Source organism: Xyrauchen texanus, chromosome 22 (assembly GCF_025860055.1).
Source record: "Xyrauchen texanus isolate HMW12.3.18 chromosome 22, RBS_HiC_50CHRs, whole genome shotgun sequence".
NCBI lineage: Eukaryota > Metazoa > Chordata > Actinopteri > Cypriniformes > Catostomidae > Xyrauchen > Xyrauchen texanus.
Window position 1 is genome coordinate 14,670,117 of NC_068297.1, and position 20,058 is coordinate 14,690,174.

The 20,058-nt window shown below is 37.1% G+C and overlaps 1 protein-coding gene and 1 pseudogene across 3 annotated transcripts; both read left to right on the plus strand.

Annotated features, from left to right (window-relative positions):
- Nucleotides 1–1,805: 1,805 nt before the first annotated feature.
- LOC127662326 (1-hydroxy-2-glutathionyl-2-methyl-3-butene dehydrogenase-like) lies at nt 1,806–5,172 on the plus strand (annotated as a pseudogene).
- Nucleotides 5,173–6,764: 1,592 nt separating this feature from the next.
- Nucleotides 6,765–19,624, plus strand: LOC127662898 (pantothenate kinase 1-like). Of its 3 annotated transcripts, XR_007972931.1 has the most exons (8): nt 6,765–7,178; nt 11,529–11,881; nt 12,171–12,424; nt 13,970–14,146; nt 14,744–14,867; nt 15,298–15,423; nt 16,892–17,066; nt 18,340–19,624. XR_007972931.1 is itself a non-coding variant. In XM_052154291.1 (7 exons), exons 1-7 carry the CDS (start codon nt 6,968–6,970, stop codon nt 16,949–16,951), a joined length of 1,305 nt encoding a protein of 434 aa, XP_052010251.1. In that variant the 5' UTR covers nt 6,765–6,967; the 3' UTR covers nt 16,952–19,624. The 3 variants fall into 3 exon arrangements, 2 of the variants coding, with proteins under 2 accessions (XP_052010251.1, XP_052010252.1); XM_052154291.1 differs by having other exon boundaries at nt 16,892–19,624; XM_052154292.1 differs by lacking the exon at nt 6,765–7,178 and adding an exon at nt 7,837–8,037 and having other exon boundaries at nt 16,892–19,624.
- Nucleotides 19,625–20,058: the final 434 nt, after the last annotated feature.

Below are 20,058 nucleotides of genomic sequence, written 5' to 3' on the forward strand. Positions count from 1 at the left end.
GGGTTTCTAAAGAGAATGACTTGCACAGCTACTGCGAAAAAGGGAGGAATAACCCCGCTTGAACAGTTATTTTTCCACTGAGAAAATAGAATGCATTTCACCAAAATGACATTATCTTCAGAAAGCTTACTAGCAGACTACGGCATCATCAACAGGTGATCACACACGCTCCTCTCTCTCTCTCTCTCTCTCTCTCTCTCTCTCTCTCTCTCTCTCTCTCCCTCACACACACACACACACACACACACATATCCTTGTTTCTCCAATAACATGTTAGATATAGCCCAAGCTGTGATACTAGTAGTTCTGAAGTGATGTTTTTGAGAGGCTTGAATGCATCATTTGTTTTGAACGAGCAACAGCAGATTCTTATCAGTTGTGTAAGAAAGTAGTTCCATACACAAATGCATTTTTTAATTTATTTTTTTAAATGTACTTGTTCATCGAACTGTTGTATATAAGCAATATCACACTAGCAATTGTGTTATATGGCCCTACAGCAGCACAATTGCTGCTGTATAGGCCATATAGGGCCATATAGCACAATTGCTATTCAGACATGCGTTACGTTCTTGCGTTCAAAAAACTTGAAGGAGCACAAATGCGAACTAAGGGATCTCAAGATGTGTTTAAACATTGAGTATTAAACTATATTTAACTTGACACAGGGACCTAAACATTTTATTTTTATGACGCAACACACCCGAGACGCGACACAAGCATGTCTGATGCAGGTCATATGGTCTTTACCTCACAAATATTGAATCATCAACAAGGTTAAGGATGTGTCCTTTAAACTGTTACACCGTTTTTACCCAGTCAATCTTTATTTAAGAAACATGCTCCCTGAAATAGATCCACTTTGCTCCTTCAGTAATGCTGTAGATGAATCTGCCCCTCACCTTTTTTGGGAATGTGGTTCACGCTTTAGTATTTTAGAGAAAATTTTGTTTATTTGAACGTACCTCTATTTTAACTTACTTTTTTATTTTTTTTGCTTTATAAAGACGTTTTATTTGGTTTTCACAGTTTTGATAACTTAAGTTAATATTTTCTGATTAATCTGTGTGCATGCGTGTACACGTGCTGCAAGTCTTTAAATGTTTGATCATTTCTATTCAGCGTTGGCTTTGCATATGCTTCACGTGTTTTGAAGACATTACATTAAAAACAAACAGTGTTATTTATTTCTTCCAAATATGTTTGGTTAAAGTAATTGCAGTGATGTTTTTTCACTCTGTGATACTCAATGGGTGAATTCTATGCTGGAAGACCATAATTATGAGATGTGACATAGATGTTTTATGACGTTTGAAATTAATTGTAATTTGATTTCCCTTTGCCCTGCATTTTTTCTTCCTTTGCAGGATGTCCATGTCTTTACTTAAGGGAAAGAAAAAACAAATTGATTTTAAATAAAAATGTAGACATTATTATTCAGTATAAATTAAATGTATTTGTAAAATGCTTTTAAATATACTTATTGTTTCAAAGTTGTTGTACAATATTGATCTTTTGTGAACAGTGTTTATAATGTATGTCCAAATAAATGTATTTATTTATATTACATGTGGTTCTTTCTGTATGGCACAGTTTACTGTGTGACGGCTAATGCATCTTTATTTCCTTGACAAGAAAAATAAAGTCAAACTGTCTCTGAACAGGGTCAGTCATTCTGGCAACACTAAACATTTCATATTGGTTTAGGCTAGCAGTAAAATATGGAGATTATTCACATAAAGTAACAGTTATAACATTATTAACAGAATTGTATTTTATCTAAACAATAATCTTGTGAGTCTATAATGAATGAGGATCCTGCTGTCTCTGTAAGTACACAAGCTTGCTAAAACAGACTCTTCCAGTTCTGAGTACAATCAATATCTGATTTAAAATAAACAGTTAATTACAGTCTTCGTTAAAATATGTCCAACCTTCACAGCTATGAATAACACTGGACAGGCATCAGAGCTTTTCCGGTTAACATGTTCATAGTTTCTTCATTACTACACAAAGGCTCAACAAATTACTAAAATGCTTGTAATGCATGATATTTTCATCCTCCCACCGACCATTAATAACAGATGGACGGGGAAGACCAATATTACATCGCTTTGATTATGTTTTCGATTGTTGCCTAATTTCTGCCATCTGTTTATGTTTGTTTAGTCTTGGCCACGTTGCGCGCAAAGCATCTTGGGACTCAGGAATATTGTGGATAGAATCTGTATTCACCTGTTTCCAGCCTTGACAGCCACCATGTGGGATCGGGAGGAAGTGAGTAAACACTGAAATGATCATATGACTCCTATCTTATCCCCTGATTGTGGAATTATGGTGTTACAACTGTCCACATGTTACAATCATAAATCATAAATGCTCTTTTCAGGAACAAAAAAGTAATCCTAACACATATTGCACTTATGAACTGCAAACTGCTACGAAAATCTGTATATTGTAGTTATTACATCCTTCATTCGACACTGAAACATGACCTTTCCAAATAATGCTTTAGTCTTTAGCTTTAAATTGAGTCATGTTGTGCTCCTAACATTTTCAGTTCCACTTCAGCTTTAATGAACATTCATGTTCGCTGTTCTTTAATGCATATAGCTGCGCCGTTTTGCGGTCCATTTTGCATAACTCGGCGGCTCATTTTAGCTTATCGCGGCCCATTAGGCCCATTCGCGGCCGACCCACCAGACCCCTCGGTTCTCCCCATTGCCAGTCCTCCCCTGATCGGCCCCAAAGTGTGTCGGCCCACCAGGAAAATGTCCATTATGCCAGATTACCGGTCCAGCCCTGCATGCAGTGTATGGGCTCATGTTGACTACATGGAATATTTAAAATATATGTATAGTGAACTGCAAAAAAGGGTTATTAAAGGAATATTCTGGGTTCAAGATAAGTTAAGCTCAGTCGACAGCATTTGTGGCATAATGTTGGTTACCACAAAAAAAATATTTTGACTCGTTCCTCCTTTTCTTAAAAAGGTTACAGTGAGGCACTTACAATGGAAGTGAATAGGGACAATTTTTGGAGGGTTTCAACACAGAAATGTGAAGATTATTGTTTTATAAAAGAACTGACCAGGTTTAGAGCTATAACGTTGTTTACATTTTTATTTTTACAGTCATTTTAGGGTAGAAGGATTTGTTGACATTACATCGTCATGGTTACAAAGTTGTACAATTGGCTATAACTTTCAACAGAAAGGGTTAGTAAGTGATTTTATCACACTAAAATCATGTTTGATTTAACATACACTTTATGTCTTGTGGCTATACTGTTGAAACAGTGATTATTTTAATGTTCAAAAATTCACTTCCATTGTAAGTGTTCCATTACACTGTAACCCAGATTTCTTCTTTTTTTTTTTTTTTTTAAAGGAAAGGAGCAGTAAGTCAAAATTTGTTTTTGTGGTAATCAACGTATTTAACCTGGAACATTCCTTTAACATGGTGAGAAACTTTAAAGGAATACAGTAGTTCACACAGAAATACTCCTGAACACAAACTAAGATTTTTAGAAGAAAATGTATGCTTGAAGGTCCACAATGCAAACAAATGGGTACCAGAATGTTGAAGCTTCAAAAAGCATATAAAGGCAGCCTAAAAGTAATCCATATGTCTCCAGTGGTTAAATCTATTTACTATAAGTTCTCCTCCCTACCCAGTAGGTGGCAATATGTATGACGAATGCGCATTGCCAAAAACATGAAAGTGAAAGTGGAGATTGATAGTTAAAAAGGATTTAAATATTGATCTGTTTCTTACCCACACCTATCATATCACTTGTGAAGACATAGATTTAACCACTGGAGTCGTATGATTTACTTTATTTTTGTACATTTTGGGGATATAAAATTTGGGTTACAATTAATTTGCATTGTATGGACCAACAGAGCTGAGATTTTCTTCTAAAAATCTTTGTTTTTGTTCAGCAGAAGAAAGAAAATCATACACATCTTGGATGGCATGAGGGTGAGTGAATGATGAAAGAATTTACATTTTGGGGTGAACTTTTCTTTATAATAAGTGTTTTTTAAATAAATTATGTTAGGTAAGTTGTTATTCATTTACATTTATGCATTTGGCAGACGCTTTTATCCAAAGCAACTTACAGTGCAATTATTACAGGGACAATCCCCCCGGAGCAACCTGGAGTTAAGGACCCAACAGTGGCATCTTGGTGGTGCTGGGGCTTGAACCCCTGACCTTCTGGTCAGTAACCCTGAGCCTCAACCACTGAGCCACCACTGCCCCCTATTCGGTCAGGCATATGCAGTATTGTGGAAATGAACATTTCTCTTTCTACACTTTTGCCTTTGCAATAGACTTTTTGTGTCTACTCATAACAGGGAATCATCTCCACTTTGACCACTAATACTGTGGGTCCTCTTGCGATGGCCAAATGTTTTGTCCCCCTCTTGCAGAAGGGGACAGGGGCATTTGACCAGCAGCCCCCAGAGAAAGTCAAACAGCACAGTGGCATCATTGTGAACATGACCGCAAGAGTTGGATCAATAGCAGACAATGGTTTGTAAGTCAGGTCAGGTTAAGAGCAAGTGTTCATGTAAAGGGTTGTTGGGGTTTGAATAAAGGAATATGTTACAAAATATTTAAGTGCTAAGTCAATCAATAACTTGACTGATTAATTACTCCACAAACAAAAAGCAGATGAGCTCAGTTGGAAATGTGAAGGTTTCCTGTATTTCCTAGTAAGGTTATAGGCCTAGAAGTTTATTTTTGCATTTCCTGAAAAACTACAAACTTTGAGGGAGTATAACCTATTATGAACGTACAGTAGATAGAGTTGTCATATGAATGATTTCTCTCTCATTAATCCTAAATCTTATATGTTTGTTGCTTTTTATTGCTATCTTCAGCTCTTAGAGGATGGTACAGGTATAGGATGTCTAAGGCTTTAAACATGGTGATCAGAAATATGTCCATCGAGCTGTGCCGATGACAGATGAAAATTGTGTGTGTGTCCCTGCATCCTGGATCTGTAAATATGGATTTGTCTCGGCCCTACCACCGAAATATTCCTAAGGACAAGCTGTTCAGCACAGAGTCCTCCGTACAATGCCTTAGGAACATAACAGAAAGCCTAAATATAGACAAAACAGGGAAAGCCTATGCATGGGACAGCACTGAAATAGCCTGGTAAACAGACTTATCACAAACACCAGTATTCTGTATCCACCTCATTTTTCAAAAAGGCTGGATGAGAAAGAAGGTGATGGTGAAAGAATGTAAATCTAATACAGAAAATTAAAGTTTGCATATAAAGGTTTAACAGGAGACTGGATTATAAAAAACATTATGCTGATTTATTTGCTTACTAATTTTGGGGTTTTAGAAACATGATCTCGAAATATTAGAGACATACACTTGCATTCCAGAAAGTCATCAGAATACACTTGGACTTTTTAGTGTACATAAATAACAGTAGTCATTTACTGTAAAACTTTCAAATCTGAATACACAACATGTTTAATAAATTAAATATATAAAATGTAATATTGTCTTTGTCATTTTTTACTTTAATTATATCAAGGAATATTTGCGTTCAGTTAATTATTTAAATAAATTGCTTTCTTTTGATTAGAGCCAAGCTTGTCTAAATGAATGAAAAAGATATCTAACTTGGTCATCCCTCAGTGTTTTATTGTTTTATACAGTTTTTTAGTTGTCCAAGTAATGGCTTAGGTCAGTGATGGCCCCTCTCAGTCTTGTAGTTATTTTGGCATGCATCTATTTTGGCCCTGCCATGAAAAGTACCTCCCACCATACTTTCCAGAAATATAAGCGGTGATTGAAATGACATGTAATGATGCAATTGTTCTTTAACATTTCTTAAATTATTCAGACATACTGCCCTAAAGTGAAGTAAACTGATTGAATTCAGTTAACATGGATGTTTGAGGATTAAAGTTAGTTGATTTTTTCTAAGCTTAAAATGGCATTTACTTGTGAGTTGCCTCTGACACTTGAATGTCTTCTCTATTATGGTGGCCAAGCCAAATGACAGCAATCACAAAACTAAATGTATCTGAGCTGCTTAAAAAAATACTTTTTTCAAACTTTAATTACAATTTTAAATAGAATTACTATTAACACTAATAATTATTTTGTTTCTGTAATCTTGTAATCACCATCTACTGTAATTGAACCTGTTTTATGTAACCACAGTTTTCAAAAAGTATGAAACTCTCACTCATATTAATGATTCCTGTAACACAAAAACAAACTGGTAAACAAAAATGGTAATTCTAAAATGTAATTAACCTAATTTTATTTATCATTATTATTATTTTTTATAATAATATAAGTGGACAAGGTGGAAAATATTACAGTTTCCAAAACAGCATTAGATTTCATTAGACGTGTAGGTTTTTACTGTATATGTGCACTTAAATAAATAACTGAATTTCAGCTGGTAATTCATTATATTTATCAACATAAAAAAGCTTTCATTAATCTCTGTATTTGATTTAGTTTAGCGTAAAGGTGCAAGGGAGACACTCAACATCTGTTTACTTCTTATTTATAAGACTAAACAAGATAGAATTAAAACTGAAACTCCCATTTGACCTCATTCACCCCGCAACAGACGGACAGACAGACAGACAGATAGATAGATAGACAATTGATGCGTGGACATCCTCGTTCTGTTCATTGCTCTTTAGATGGTGATAATTTTAGAGAGAGAGAGAGCGCGCGCTTGCGTGTGTGTGTGTCGCAACGCTCTGCTCGCGCTGAGCTGTAAATGTATTAGCGTTTCGGTCTCATCGCTTTGGATTCGACACATGTAAACAAACGCTTTTATTGTTGTTTTTGTATTTATTGTTGCTTTTCCGTGCATTTGGTTTAAGTCATTAGCCACGAGCTTGCTCCTATCTCGAGAGCGTGTCTGTGTATGTTTAAGGCTCGTGCACAGTAGTATAGATAAGGCCAAATCAATGATGGACCAGAAAGGATCGGGTCCGTGCATCTCAAACGGTACCCACAAGCCGGTCCGGCGACAGCTGAGCAACGGGAGCTGTGGCCCGTTCAGTCCGACAGATGAGAAATACCACCAGCATCATCCGTACGAGCCTCAAACCAACGGGTCCCCGGCGAAAAGGTGTCGGTTGCGGAGGCGATTGGAGTCGGCGAGGAAAAACAGACCGCGTAAGTGTTTCTTCAGATAAGATCTGTCCATTTTATTTCCACGGTGTTTGAAAAGTAATCACTCCAGATGACAATTAGTTACATACAGACTTCATGGTACGGAGATTTCAAGTCATTATTTAACAAATTATTGAAAGATATGAATGTTTCACAATGAGCGTTTTCACTAACCACATCAAAAATATTAGCCACGATTCAAATATAGCCTACCATTGTCAGTCAGTGTAATGTTCAATAGGTTATCCTCAGTTTTAAAACAGTACCTAGCCATGTAAGATGATGCGAACATTTGTTTATACGCCTGTATTTAATATCAGTGACTTTTGGTAACCTCAGTTTCCATGATCAGGAATTATTATTTTTTGAACAAGGTTCCGAAGTATCTTTAATCTAGGCCGATGTTTGGCCTGTGCTCCTTATCAAATACGCGATAGAGAAGAAGGGTGTCTTTTGTTTTGATGAAATCTTTGAGATTGTTCTTCTCGCTCTCTGATTGGTCGGCGTGGTGTCAGGAGGTGTGCTGAAATCGCTCCTGATGGGAAGGCTCGGCGTGTTTCGGCCAATCAGCTCTCGACTTTTGTCTTCGCGTGGTCGCATTAAAGGGACAGACGGGATATGCAGAATATCCTCACACCACACACCAATATGCAGAATATCCTCACATTTCTGCACTTTTGTAAAACGACGCCAATAAATAACTTAGTGAGCGTTGTTTTAATGCCATAATACTACGCCAAACTAAAGGATTAATTGCTCTCTGTGTGTGGTGCCAGGTGCTCTACCACTGTTTGGGTTATTAGGGTGCACCTGAGTTTAAAGGCGACCAGCAGGATGAAACTGAAGTATGTGAGGAAGCCAGGTAAGAAGACATCACCTCACCCTGGAGGGTAATTTCATATTTCCTTGGAAAATCTAATAAAAGCATACATAATAATCTGGTGATTACCTCAATGTAAATAGTAACAATGTTGTAAAACAATGTGGCTTCATGTGTCAGCTTTAGTTTATGTTGGCACAGGTAACGGCAACAGAAAAACTAACTCTTCATATAGTGCTGATGTGTGCCTACAGACTACAGTTCTGCTAATCCTTAGTTGTGGCCGTCTACATGTCGGGCCAGCTTGTCAGCATTCCACAGCTCTAGTAATATTTTGTGTGTGGTAACACGTCTGTTGATGCTATTGTTTCTTCATTGTTCTTTTCATAAAAGTACTAGTTCATAATAGAACTTGGCCCAAGAAATGTATAATATATGTGCAAGTTTAAAATACATTCTTACACTAATTTAATAACTACTTAAAGGGGTCATTAAGAATAGGTTTTTAAGAATCAAGTTTAAAAAAACAGTTGTGAAGTTTTTTGAAACTTTTATGAAATTTATTTTCATAATTTTTTGAAAAACATTTATTGCATTTTTTAAAAATGTCAAGTGGTGTATTGATCAAGGATAAGTTATTAAAACACTGTACACAACTTCACAATGTTTCATCACATGGTCATTAGGGTCTAAAGGAGTCCTTTTTTATTATTTATTTATATATATATATATATATATATATATATATATATATATATATATATAAACACAACTACAAAATAGCATCCAACATGGTTACACCAAATTACTTATTTGGTGAACAAAGGTTTTTTTAAATATTAATAAAATGTATAAAACAAATTGTTTCTCTGCTCAATAATAAAAGATTTTTCTGCACTACTTATTTTTAAAGAATTCAGAAGCCCCAGAAAACATATCAAAATAACTTTGAACGTAGTAATTGAAAACATGTTCATCATAGAAGAGGTGTATTTAAGTAATTGTTTGGGGGGTATTACATTTTTAATGTGTCTTTGAATAGCTTCATTGATCAGGACAACAACAAAAATATAGCATTATTTAAGGCATTTTAGACAAATAGTTTAAGGTGATGTTTCATCTGTTAATCACTTCTGTGAAACTTTTGAATAGACAGATGATGAAAATGTATTTGTATGTGTTGTTTGTATTCTCATTCATAAAACAAATGCATGCAAACTATGGTGTCAGATATTTATGAATAAACAGGCCAAATAATTAAAATTACATAAGTATCAGCAGTTTTTGCATTTTATTGTATAGTTTGTTATACAATCAAATTTCAATTCAATTTCAATTGGACACACACTTGCCTGCCAATTTCCCTCTCTCTGTCTATGTCAACCCCTCACGCTCACATTCTTCTCTCTCTCTCTCTCTCCCTCCCCCACCCCCCACTTTTCACCTTTCCTAGCCACCCACATGGAAACACTTTCCTGCCAATTTCTCTCTCTCTTGAACCTGGTCTTTCTGTCTCTACTGACTTTGTGATTAACAGACCTTTCACCTATATGGACTGTGCTGCCTGTATGGACGTCATTATGTCACACCACTGTCACACACCCTCTGTTCACCCTCTGTCATTCACCCCAATCCAGAGACTTGCCCAAACAAACAATGAAGGAGCAACATTGTTTCATCACTGACTAGCATATTACTGATCATGTGAAAACCTGTTATGCCTCAAAATCTGCATATTCCTTTAGTTGGGATTTCTTTCCCACTTTGCTCTTGCCAAAATTGTGAATTTGATTTCCAAGATATCCATTCGAATACAGCATACTCCCACCGATAACTATATTATGTGGTATGGAAATGTGAGGGTCATTTGAGATGATGTTGTAATAGAGAACGCTCTGGTCACAGACCGGTCACCTGTCCAGCACCAGCTGACAAGCCTATCATAAATCTGATCAAACAGTCAGATCAACACAATAAAGGTGTCATGGACATTCATATCTTATGGTAACTGTGGCAGATATGCCTTTATATAAGCACAGATTGATTTTTGCGTGTCAGCAGGTTATTCAATTTCAAATCTGTGTCCCTGACCTAACTTGATTTTGCCAGATTTCTCTGGGGTCAGACAAATGACCGTCTGAAGTAAGCGTCAAATCAGTAATAATGTATCTATGTTTAATAAGATAAGCCACTCGTAAGATATGACGCTGGTCAATATTACTTGATGGATATCTGTAGTAAACAGATCTGGACCTGTAGTAAACTATATCTGTTTACTGACCTTTTGTTTTACATTGAATTATAGAAGAGATGACAGCTACAACCTGTTTTTTTTAAGTATTTAATTTACATGTCCATTTATGCATTTGGCAGATGCTTTTATCTGAAGCGACTTCCAGTGCACTTATTACAGGGACAATCCCCCCCCCAGAGCAACCTGGAGTTAAGGGCCTTGCTCAAGGCACAATGGTGGTGGCTGTGGGGATTGAACCGGCAACCTTCTGCTTACCAGTTCTGTGCTTTAGCCCACTACATCACCACCACTCCAACCTGATAGGCTGTTTCCTCAGTAACTGGCTGACTCCTCATTCTCTTTTGCAGTGTTGCTCGTGGCAACCAAGTCACTGCCTCCCTTTCTTTTGCCTGCTGCAACATTTTTATTAACCAACATGCTGAGATCAAATCCAAAATGAATCTGATAATGGCAGTTGAATTGAGAAAATGTTCCCATTACAGGTATCTTAAGGGGCCATGAAACTGAATTTTGCATTATTTGTATTTAAATATAAATGATACCTTTGATAATAGATTTTTTTTAGCTTTGTTTCCCTGAATTCCAACAAATATCACATTGCCAAGTCATTTTAATTTGTATAGCAACTTTAAAGAAAATCGTTGTAATAAAAGTTATGTATGTATTGAGTAAACTAAGCAGATTTTTGGTAGGCAATGTTTAAAACTTTAGGATATTGATTGAACTTAAAGATTAATGATTAAGTGTAATTTTTGTGATTGTCATTTGCTGCATATGTGAGATGAGTTGGTCTTTATCTCTCTAAAAGCTCTATAAAAATAGAGCCATCAGGATTTTGTTCCTTGTACTTTCATTTAGATTAATGCAAGGAATATTTAACGTCTGTCACAACTTGGAGTTTTGAAGAAAGGTAACCATACGTGTCCTTGAATTGTAAAATGTAATTAATGTAATGTTGCAGTTCTTAATAAAGTTAATTAGTGTGTGCAGAGTAACTCTAATTTACTGGTTTTGGAGAGGTTAGTCTGCCAATATCGGCTTAAATCTTTACTTTACGCAATCTAATTTGAACTGGACTTTATTCAAATACGCGTGTGTGTGTGTGTGTGTACTGCCATGGCTGGCCGTATCACCCTGACCATACTTTATCACTGACTGCTGATCCAGTTTGTCTACTGTGCTTTTCTTTAGAGCAGAATTTAATCAGTGCTATTGATCGATCTCTCTCTCTCTCTCTCTCTCTCTCTCTCTCTCTCTCTCTCTCTTTTTCTTTCTCCAGCCTTTCCATGGTTTGGGATGGATATTGGTGGTACTTTAGTAAAGCTTGTTTACTTTGAGCCAAAAGACATCACAGCAGAGGAAGAGCAGGAGGAGGTGGAGAACCTGAAGAGCATACGCAGGTATCTCACCTCCAATACGGCCTACGGCAAAACAGGTGTCCGCGATGTGTACCTGGAGATTCACAACCTGACCATCTGTGGTTGCACTGGAAACCTGCACTTCATCCGCTTCCCCACCGCTGCCATGCACAGATTCATCCAGATGGGCAGAGATAAGCACTTCTCCAGCCTACACACCACGCTCTGTGCCACTGGGGGCGGGGCATACAAGTTTGAGAATGACTTCAGAACAGTGAGGAGATGCACCACTTTGGCTTTTAAATTATTTTGATATCAAAATAGGAGGAAATTTAAAAGTCTTGAAAATTGCCGCAATGCGTACAAAGAATTTAGCAAAAATGTGGGTATAGTAATGTGATTCTATGAGACCAGTTTGGACATGGCGTTAGACTATAACTGATCGACAAAAGCATAAGGGCTTTGGGATTTTTCATTATTATAAACGTGTCTTTGATGAATAGGTTTGAGTAATGAACTGAACATGAGGATTTTATTTGTAATTTCTTTTTCTCTATGTGTAGATGGCTGATTTAGAGTTACTGAAGCTGGATGAGTTGGACTGTCTGATCCAGGGGCTGCTGTACATTGACTCAGTCGGTTTTAATGGCCATCCCGAGTGCTATTTCTTCGAAAACCCCTCCGACACACAGCACTGCATCAAAAGACCCTGTTGTCTTGACAACCCTTTCCCGATGTTGCTGGTCAACATTGGCTCAGGCGTCAGCATTCTGGCAGTGTACTCCAAGGACAACTACAAACGTGTTACGGGCACAAGGTCAGCACGACTGAACACGGTTGCGTTAAACGGGCACCATGAAAACCAAAACATATGAGTGTCAGGAACTGACAAAAAGCCTGGCTAAAAACATAAATGTACTTTCATTTGGCAGATGCTTTTATCCAAAGTGACTTGCAGTTCATTTAAGGTATATATTTTATCAGTATATGTGTTCCCTTGGACTTGAACCCATGACCTTGGTGTTTCTGCTGAAAAATACCCTACAAGTTGAACTACAGGAACCCATCTGACTTTTTCTTTCAGAAAGAGAAACAAAAGGGGTTGAGGCCTGATCTATTCATGCCGTGAAGCTCTTAGTCTCTTGCCCCAACATAAAATATGACTTGGCCTTTGGCAATGTGCTATCTAACCATATGCACACTCCCTATACGCATATTACGCAGCCTAGGTTGGGCACCAACTCTCTAGGGGGGCACCAGAAACTCTGTCATCGCCTGGCAACTCTCCACCAACCCCTTTTCTGTTCAAATAATTTCTCCTATCCCAGCTTAATATGCAGAGACAGCTATAAGTAAGCCATTCATAGGTTAATTTTCTGGAAAACTGTACGCATTCTTTCCCTCTGGCGCTTTGAAAATGTCTGTGTTTTAGAGCGACCCACAAATAGTTGGTGCGGGGCTATCTTTTTGTTTGACCAATGGAAGACAGGGTGCATATTCAGAAAGCTGTTTTGAAAACAAAGTTTGTTTTTGCAATTCCGTTTGGTAACGCTAGTGGTGCAGAAATTACATACTTCAGCTTTAAGAACAAAAACCAACCCCTTTCTTTTTCATTTGATAGATGACAATTCTTCTATGAAAGATGAGTTTTGAAATTTTAGAAATGTTGAAAGTCATTCATCTGTAAATGACAGCCGAGTGGGATGCGAACTTCACATGTCAGTTTTCTGATTAGCATTTTCAAATGTGGCTGTAACCGAGTGAAACAGCTTCACAGCCATGATTGTCAGGAGGGATGAGCCTGTTGCGGAACGCTCAGAAATTAAATGACTCAAATTCTTCAACGTTTTAAGAAACTGAGTGTTGTATATCTGGACAATAAATTTACCACATTTAATAATGATTTGTAATGAAGTCTCACCACTGATTTTTTTTGTTGGTGTGGGCATGTGCAAAGGTATCCGTGCAGCCTTCACAATCTTTCCAATATTAACATGCGGATAGCACTAGTAATCTGGGGGTTATTTCTATGTCGAAAACCTTGCATCTAAAATAGGACTCCCATCCCCAGCACACTGCACAGGGGATTCTTGTCTTTAAGGGCCGTTTACTCCTTGGACATAGACCATACTTTGTGTTGCCATGACCACATACCTGTGTCCTTTTGAATGCTGGTCTGTTTGCAACCTTGGCCCTTTTTCGATGAACCATCATGCCATATGTGCATAGTTTAAATTATGGTCACAAGGTCAAATTGTGTGTGTTTGAGTGAATGCACATGTGTGCACTTTAGATTGAGCCTGTAGCTATGTTTTGACTCGTGATAATTTATCTTTCTCTCTTTCACTTTTTCTATTTGTAGTCTGGGCGGAGGGACATTTTTGGGACTGTGTTGTCTGTTGACGGGTTGCGAGACCTTCGAAGAGGCCCTTGAGATGGCCAGTAAGGGTGACAGCACCAACGTGGACAAACTGGTGAAGGACATCTATGGAGGAGACTACCAGCGCTTCGGCCTGCAGGGGTCAGCAGTGGCTTCAAGGTATAAAAGCCTATCTTTATTTGTATGTATGGTGTCAGATGGCAAAGATCCACAAATGAAATGTGATGCTTCTGAGTTGTATTTAAGGGAACAAGCGTACAGGCCTGCCTGTCTCATGTGACCTAAACGTATGAGATCCCACTCCTTTCCTTGCTTACATTTGTTTTTAGGCTGGATTGTTTTTTTGAAGAAATATGTGTAAATAAGGAGTGCAATTATTATTGGATTTACTGCTTTCTGCTGCCAGTTTCCAAATGTTGACTTTATATTTTAACAGAATATATTTTTGCAAATGGAGCGTTTATACAAACTTCTTAATTAAGATGATTCTTTTGTTTACTGATTACAACTCATTAAGTGTACCTTTAACTACACACTATCATATCAACAACCATCCATTAATTACTCTGATTTAAGTCTCATAAGTCTTAAAGCTGAAATATGTCATTTCTGCTCCACCAAACTAAATTTCAAAGTAAACAATGCTTTCAAAAGTGTTTTCTGAATAAGCAAAACCGGTCTCTTTATTACTATTTTCAATATAGAATTGTCTGTTAGGTACATAAATATGTTTTGTGTGTCTGTGTTTTGTTGTAGTTTTGGTCACATGATAAGCAAAGAAAAAAGGGACTGTATTTCTAAAGAGGACCTGGCCAGAGCAACTCTCGTCACCATCACCAATAACATCGGCTCCATTGCACGCATGTGTGCAGTCAATGAGGTGTGTTGTTTTTGCATGTATTTGTGTTTATGCAGTCAGCAGTAGCTGTGAGCGCATGTCTGGCTGCTCTGGGCTTCTCTACAGTGTTGCCTTGTAGCCTGGTGATCAAGCAGCATTGTACAGGGCTTTCAGGGCATACAGAGCACCATCAGAGCAGGAACTCCCAATAATAACACTGAATACCCGGAACAATGCCCGCAGAATAGAGGGTTTGTTGTGCATTAGTTGGTATTTATGAGTGTTTAAAGTTGTTGGTGCTAATAGCTTTTGAATTTGTCCAAACACCCCCAAATCTCAACCACAACGAAAGTGGGTGTTTAGTGTATGTTATGTCTCCCCCTGGAGGTACAGTACAAGTACTGCAGGGATCAACATGCTGGGTGCAATTCAATATGATTTATAACAGTGATGTTTCTGTTATGTCCTGTAGAATATCGAACAGGTTGTTTTTGTGGGGAACTTTCTGCGTATAAACACAGTGTCAACAAAGCTTCTGGCCTATGCTATGGACTTCTGGTCCAAGGGCCAGCTGAGGGCCCTCTTCCTGGAACATGAGGTAATTCTGTCCAAGGCTTTTAAAGAACAGTTCACCGAAAAGTCTTATTTTACTCACCCTCATGTCCTTCCAAACCTGTATGATACAAAAGGAGAAATTTTGAAGAATGTACTGGTTGCTCTTTTACATTCAAGTACAATAAATGGGGACTGCAGCTTTCAAGCTTCAAAAAGGATGCAAAAGCACCATAAAAGTGGTCCACGTCTTGTGCTGCACATTCCAAGTTTTCTTAAGTTATGCGATACCTTTGGGTGAGAAACAGATTGAAATTTCCGTCGTTATTCACTATTGACATCCAGTATAACTCTCCTTGGTGAGCTCCTGAGGGAAGTGGTGATTTCCAATCCGCAAATACAAAATACATCAAGTACATCATTCATAGTTCCATGGAAAAGAGAAAGCCATGTGATTTTTGAGCGACATGAGGGTGAGAACATGATGATCGAATTTCAGTTTTTGGGTGAACTATGCCTTTAATCATCTGTTGCTTTTTTTTTTTTTGCCTCATTTGTGTGACGAAACTTCAGGACCACTTATTTTTATATGGCAGTTGTTCAATGAAAATACACCAATCAGCCACAACATTAGAACTACCTGCCTAATATTGTGTAGGTCCCCCTCGTGCTGCCAAAACAGCGCCAACCCGCATCTCAGAATAGCATTCTGAGATAATATTCTTCTCACCGCAATTGAACAGAGCGGTTATCTGAGTTACTGTAGACTTTGTCAGTTCGAACGAGTCTAGCCATTTTCTGATGATCTCATCAACAAGGCATTTCCATATACAGAACTGCCCCTCATTGGATGTTTTTTTGTTTCTGGCGCCATTCTGAGTAAATTCTAGAGAATGTTGTGCGTGATAATCCCAGGAGATCAGCAGTTACAGAAATACTCAAACCAGCTGTCTGGCACCAACAATCATGCCACGGTCAAAATCATTGAGATAAAAAAAAACAAATCCCCATTCTGATGGTTGATGTGAACAATTGAAGCTCCTGACCCGTATCTGTGTGATTTTATGCACTGCACTGCTGCCCCATGATTGGCTGATTAGATAATCACATGGATGATTGTTGGTGCCAGAAGGGCTGGTTTGAGTATTTCTGTAACTGCTGATCTCCTGGGATTTTCACGCACAACAGTCTCTAGAGTTTACTCAGAATGTTGCAAAAACAAAGAAACATCCAATGAGGGGCAGTTCTGTGGATGGAAATGCCTTGTTGATGAGGTCAACAGAAAATGGCCAGACTGGTCCGAACTGACAAAGTCTACAGTAACTCAGATAACCGCTCTGTACAATTGTGGTGAGAAGAATATAATGTCAGAATGCAATTCTGAGATGCAGGTTGGTGTTGTTTTTACAGCACGAGGGGGACCTACACAATATTAGTCAGGTGGTTTAAGTTGTGGCTGATCGGTGTATGTCAAATTTGTTTTATAAGTACACTTGTGTGTGTATTTGTTTTAGGGATACTTTGGAGCTGTTGGTGCTTTTCTTGAACTGCTGAAGTCATCTGAAGATGCATAAAGGAAAGACATCATCATCTCTGTTTTATTATCCAGAAGCTGCTTTAAGACTTCCACGCAGAAGCTCTAACAGGAAAACTGGGACATCTGAAAGAAGCCATTACAGTAATTAACCTGTAAATAACCTTTAAAATAAGATTCAAAAATATATTTTATGACTACCTTAGTCTCCTTCAGACTGACGACTCTAATCTAAAAATGTTATGAATTTGTTTACCTGTTGTTGTTTTCCTTTTGTACTGTTTGTAAATATCTATATGTTTAGTGAACAGGGAGAGTTTGTTGATGGCCAAATCCTGCTGTGTAAACTTCTTTGTTCTTGACTTGCCACCAAGTGAGGGTGGCACTTCTGTATTTAATGTTAACTTGTGAATTTTTACCATCTAAAGGCCCTTTTAGATAACAGACCTTCATATTTAAACTACTGCTCAGAGCCCAGAGAGCTCAGAGTTTAACACACTTTTCTAGTTTTTATATAAGCCTCACGTCCTGTGTTAAGTCTGGATACCAATTTCCTTCTTTCACTCTTCGTCTTCACTACAGTTAAGAGTGTCCATGCATTTGTGCATGATTGTAATTTTAAATGGGAATAGGTTTGTTATTGTAATTACATCAGAAAAGATTAACATTTAAAAACTATATATTAACACTGATTCACATGAAGCCTTCGATTTTAAAAAGATAAAAAGAAAGCTCAGGGTGTCACTTTGACTCTTGTCACTTTAGTTACAAAGTTCCCATAATATCCCACATGGGATATTATGCACACAGTGCATACAGAGATAGATAAACACTGATTATTGTTTTTAAGTATCCTCTGAAAAATGCTCTTTTTGTCTCTAGTCCTTTTTTATGTCATTTGTGCCACTTTTTTTCCATCCTGCCTAATCCTTTGTTGCATTGTCTTTCCTATCCTATCTAAACCAAAGCTATTTCACTATCATATCTAATACAGAATGCAGACTGTTATATCTGCACATACCTCTTCTTTGTTTGCCTTCCTCCTTTATATAGTTTAGACCAGTCTCTGTTGAAGTTCGACTGAATAGAAGTATTGATATTACACCAACTAGCAGAGTGATGACAAAACAAAGAAATATTAAGTCTGTATGGCTACAGTTATTCTCATCTCCCTTTTCTACACCAATGTAATATAAAACATGTTTAGGCTGTTCAGTGACTCAATCAAACAATCCCGTTATTTTTAGATGAAAACATTGTAATGTCATTTAAAAATAAGATACAAGCCCCTTACTAAATTGTTTTGTTCAGTTCTCCCTGTTGTTTTTCATGCCTTCTCTTTCATACTGCTCTCTTCTTTTAAATTATGCAATGGCTGTTTTTAGGTTGTGTTATTCTTTCTTTGTGTGAGGGTTTTTTCTTTGTTAGTTTTTTATCCAGTATGCTTTTGATCTTTTTATTTTTTAACTTTAGCTTTGTAAGGTAACATTTCTGCAAAATGAGATTATGGGGATCTTACATGTCATCTAACAATTCTGTTTGCCAGACAAGAAAAATACCAACAGTACTTTTGTTTTTATGTTCACCTTTAATGTGAGAAGATTTTTAGGTAAATTGCCTATGTACAATGATGTTGCACTTTCTTTACACTATGGCTTTGGTTGGCCTTATATTCTTGCCATTAAATAAGTAAATGGCATAGTTTGGAACACAGAATAGCTGCAATAAACTTCACAGTCATTGTTTTGTGATTTGATTATTATTGTTAAATGGACATTTTAATTACTATCTTTGATGTCATGGTGCTGCTGTTCTGCAATCATTTTGAAAAGAAAATTTAAATATATTTTTAAATAATTTTAAAAGTATATCAGTATGACAGATGTATGCTGCACAGATGATTGATATTCACGAAGATTACTGGTAATAGTATTATTGATAATTGTTTAGAAAGATGCACAAGCTTTAAAGTATTCAAGACTGTGTAATTGCATTTCATAACTTTCTGTGCAATACCTAAACAAAAGCTAACCCACTTTTTTTTTTATTCGCTTTTAGGACAAAATCTACAGCTTCATGTTTTACGAATGAGGGTGAGGCCCTCCTAGAGATTGTTGTGAAGTAATACCACACACCTGAAAGTTGAAAAGTTGTTTTTTTGTATATTATTGAAAGTTGTGCTAAAGTAGTAAACCAGCGGTGTGAGAAAATTAGGGGATACTTTAGTCATTTTTGTTTTGCAGTATTCCTTTCCTCTGAAGGGTGGCCGAACTTTGTATCTCTTGCTATGCAGTAAAGTCACATGCTCAATTTTGTTTGCAGAATGCAGTTTGGCTGAGGGAAACTAGCTGCTCATGTCCCATCTCTGCCACTTGTGTCAGTTCATACTGTTACTCTGGGAACTTTTTCTTGTTGCTTTCGCTTTGAGATAATTTTTTTGTGTGATTTAAAAAAAAAAAAAAAATTCTTTGGTTTCCTAGTTGCATTTGTAGAAAAATAACTGTTTGCTTCGCGTGTTTGACACTAATGGATATTTTGTGCTATTGTATCAGATTGTACAAATTTGTAAATATTCCTGTCATTGTTTGTCACCTCAAGTCATTGAAGCCACTATATAACTTTGTGGAAAATGATAGAGGCTTAATGTCTGTGTGATTCACTGGGTTTAATGGATACAATTTATGCATAGTCTCAAGAAAGGAAAATTTTTTAATTGTTGACTATTAAAGTATTTTTTAAACTATTTATTGTTTCTTTTGAATAATTCAATAATCCATTTAGTACACCTAATAATGAAGGTAATCCATTTGAAAATGGAGGAATCCACCTATAAAGTTACACAAAGATTCAACCACATCGCTCATTAAACTTAAGCAGCCACATTATTATTATAATCTTCGCTTGACAAATACTGTTTAAGCTTATTGTTTTTATTATGAAGACCAAAATAATAAAAGTAACTCTTCCTATGTCTGTCTGTTTGTTGGGTTGCCTAAAAAAAAAGACTGTCAGAGAGGGAATAAAGACAAAGTAGCCTACACAGGACACCCCCCTCAAACTTACCTTATAAAAGCTTTTCAAAAGCAATGAGCAGCACTGCGCTCTCCTTAACCCCCATGGCAATATATGCTGGCAAATCCCTGCTCT

What these genes read in the sequence shown, in the direction of transcription:
- LOC127662898 (XM_052154291.1), top strand. Translation starts at nt 6,968, where the DNA reads ATGATGGACCAGAAAGGATCGGGTCCGTGCATCTCAAACGGTACCCAC. An exon ending in GGCGAGGAAAAACAGACCGC is followed by an intron (nt 7,179 to 11,528) that starts GTAAGTGTTTCT and finishes TTCTTTCTCCAG; the next exon opens with CCTTTCCATGGTTTGGGATG. An exon ending in CCCTCTTCCTGGAACATGAG is followed by an intron (nt 15,424 to 16,891) that starts GTAATTCTGTCC and finishes TATTTGTTTTAG; the next exon opens with GGATACTTTGGAGCTGTTGG.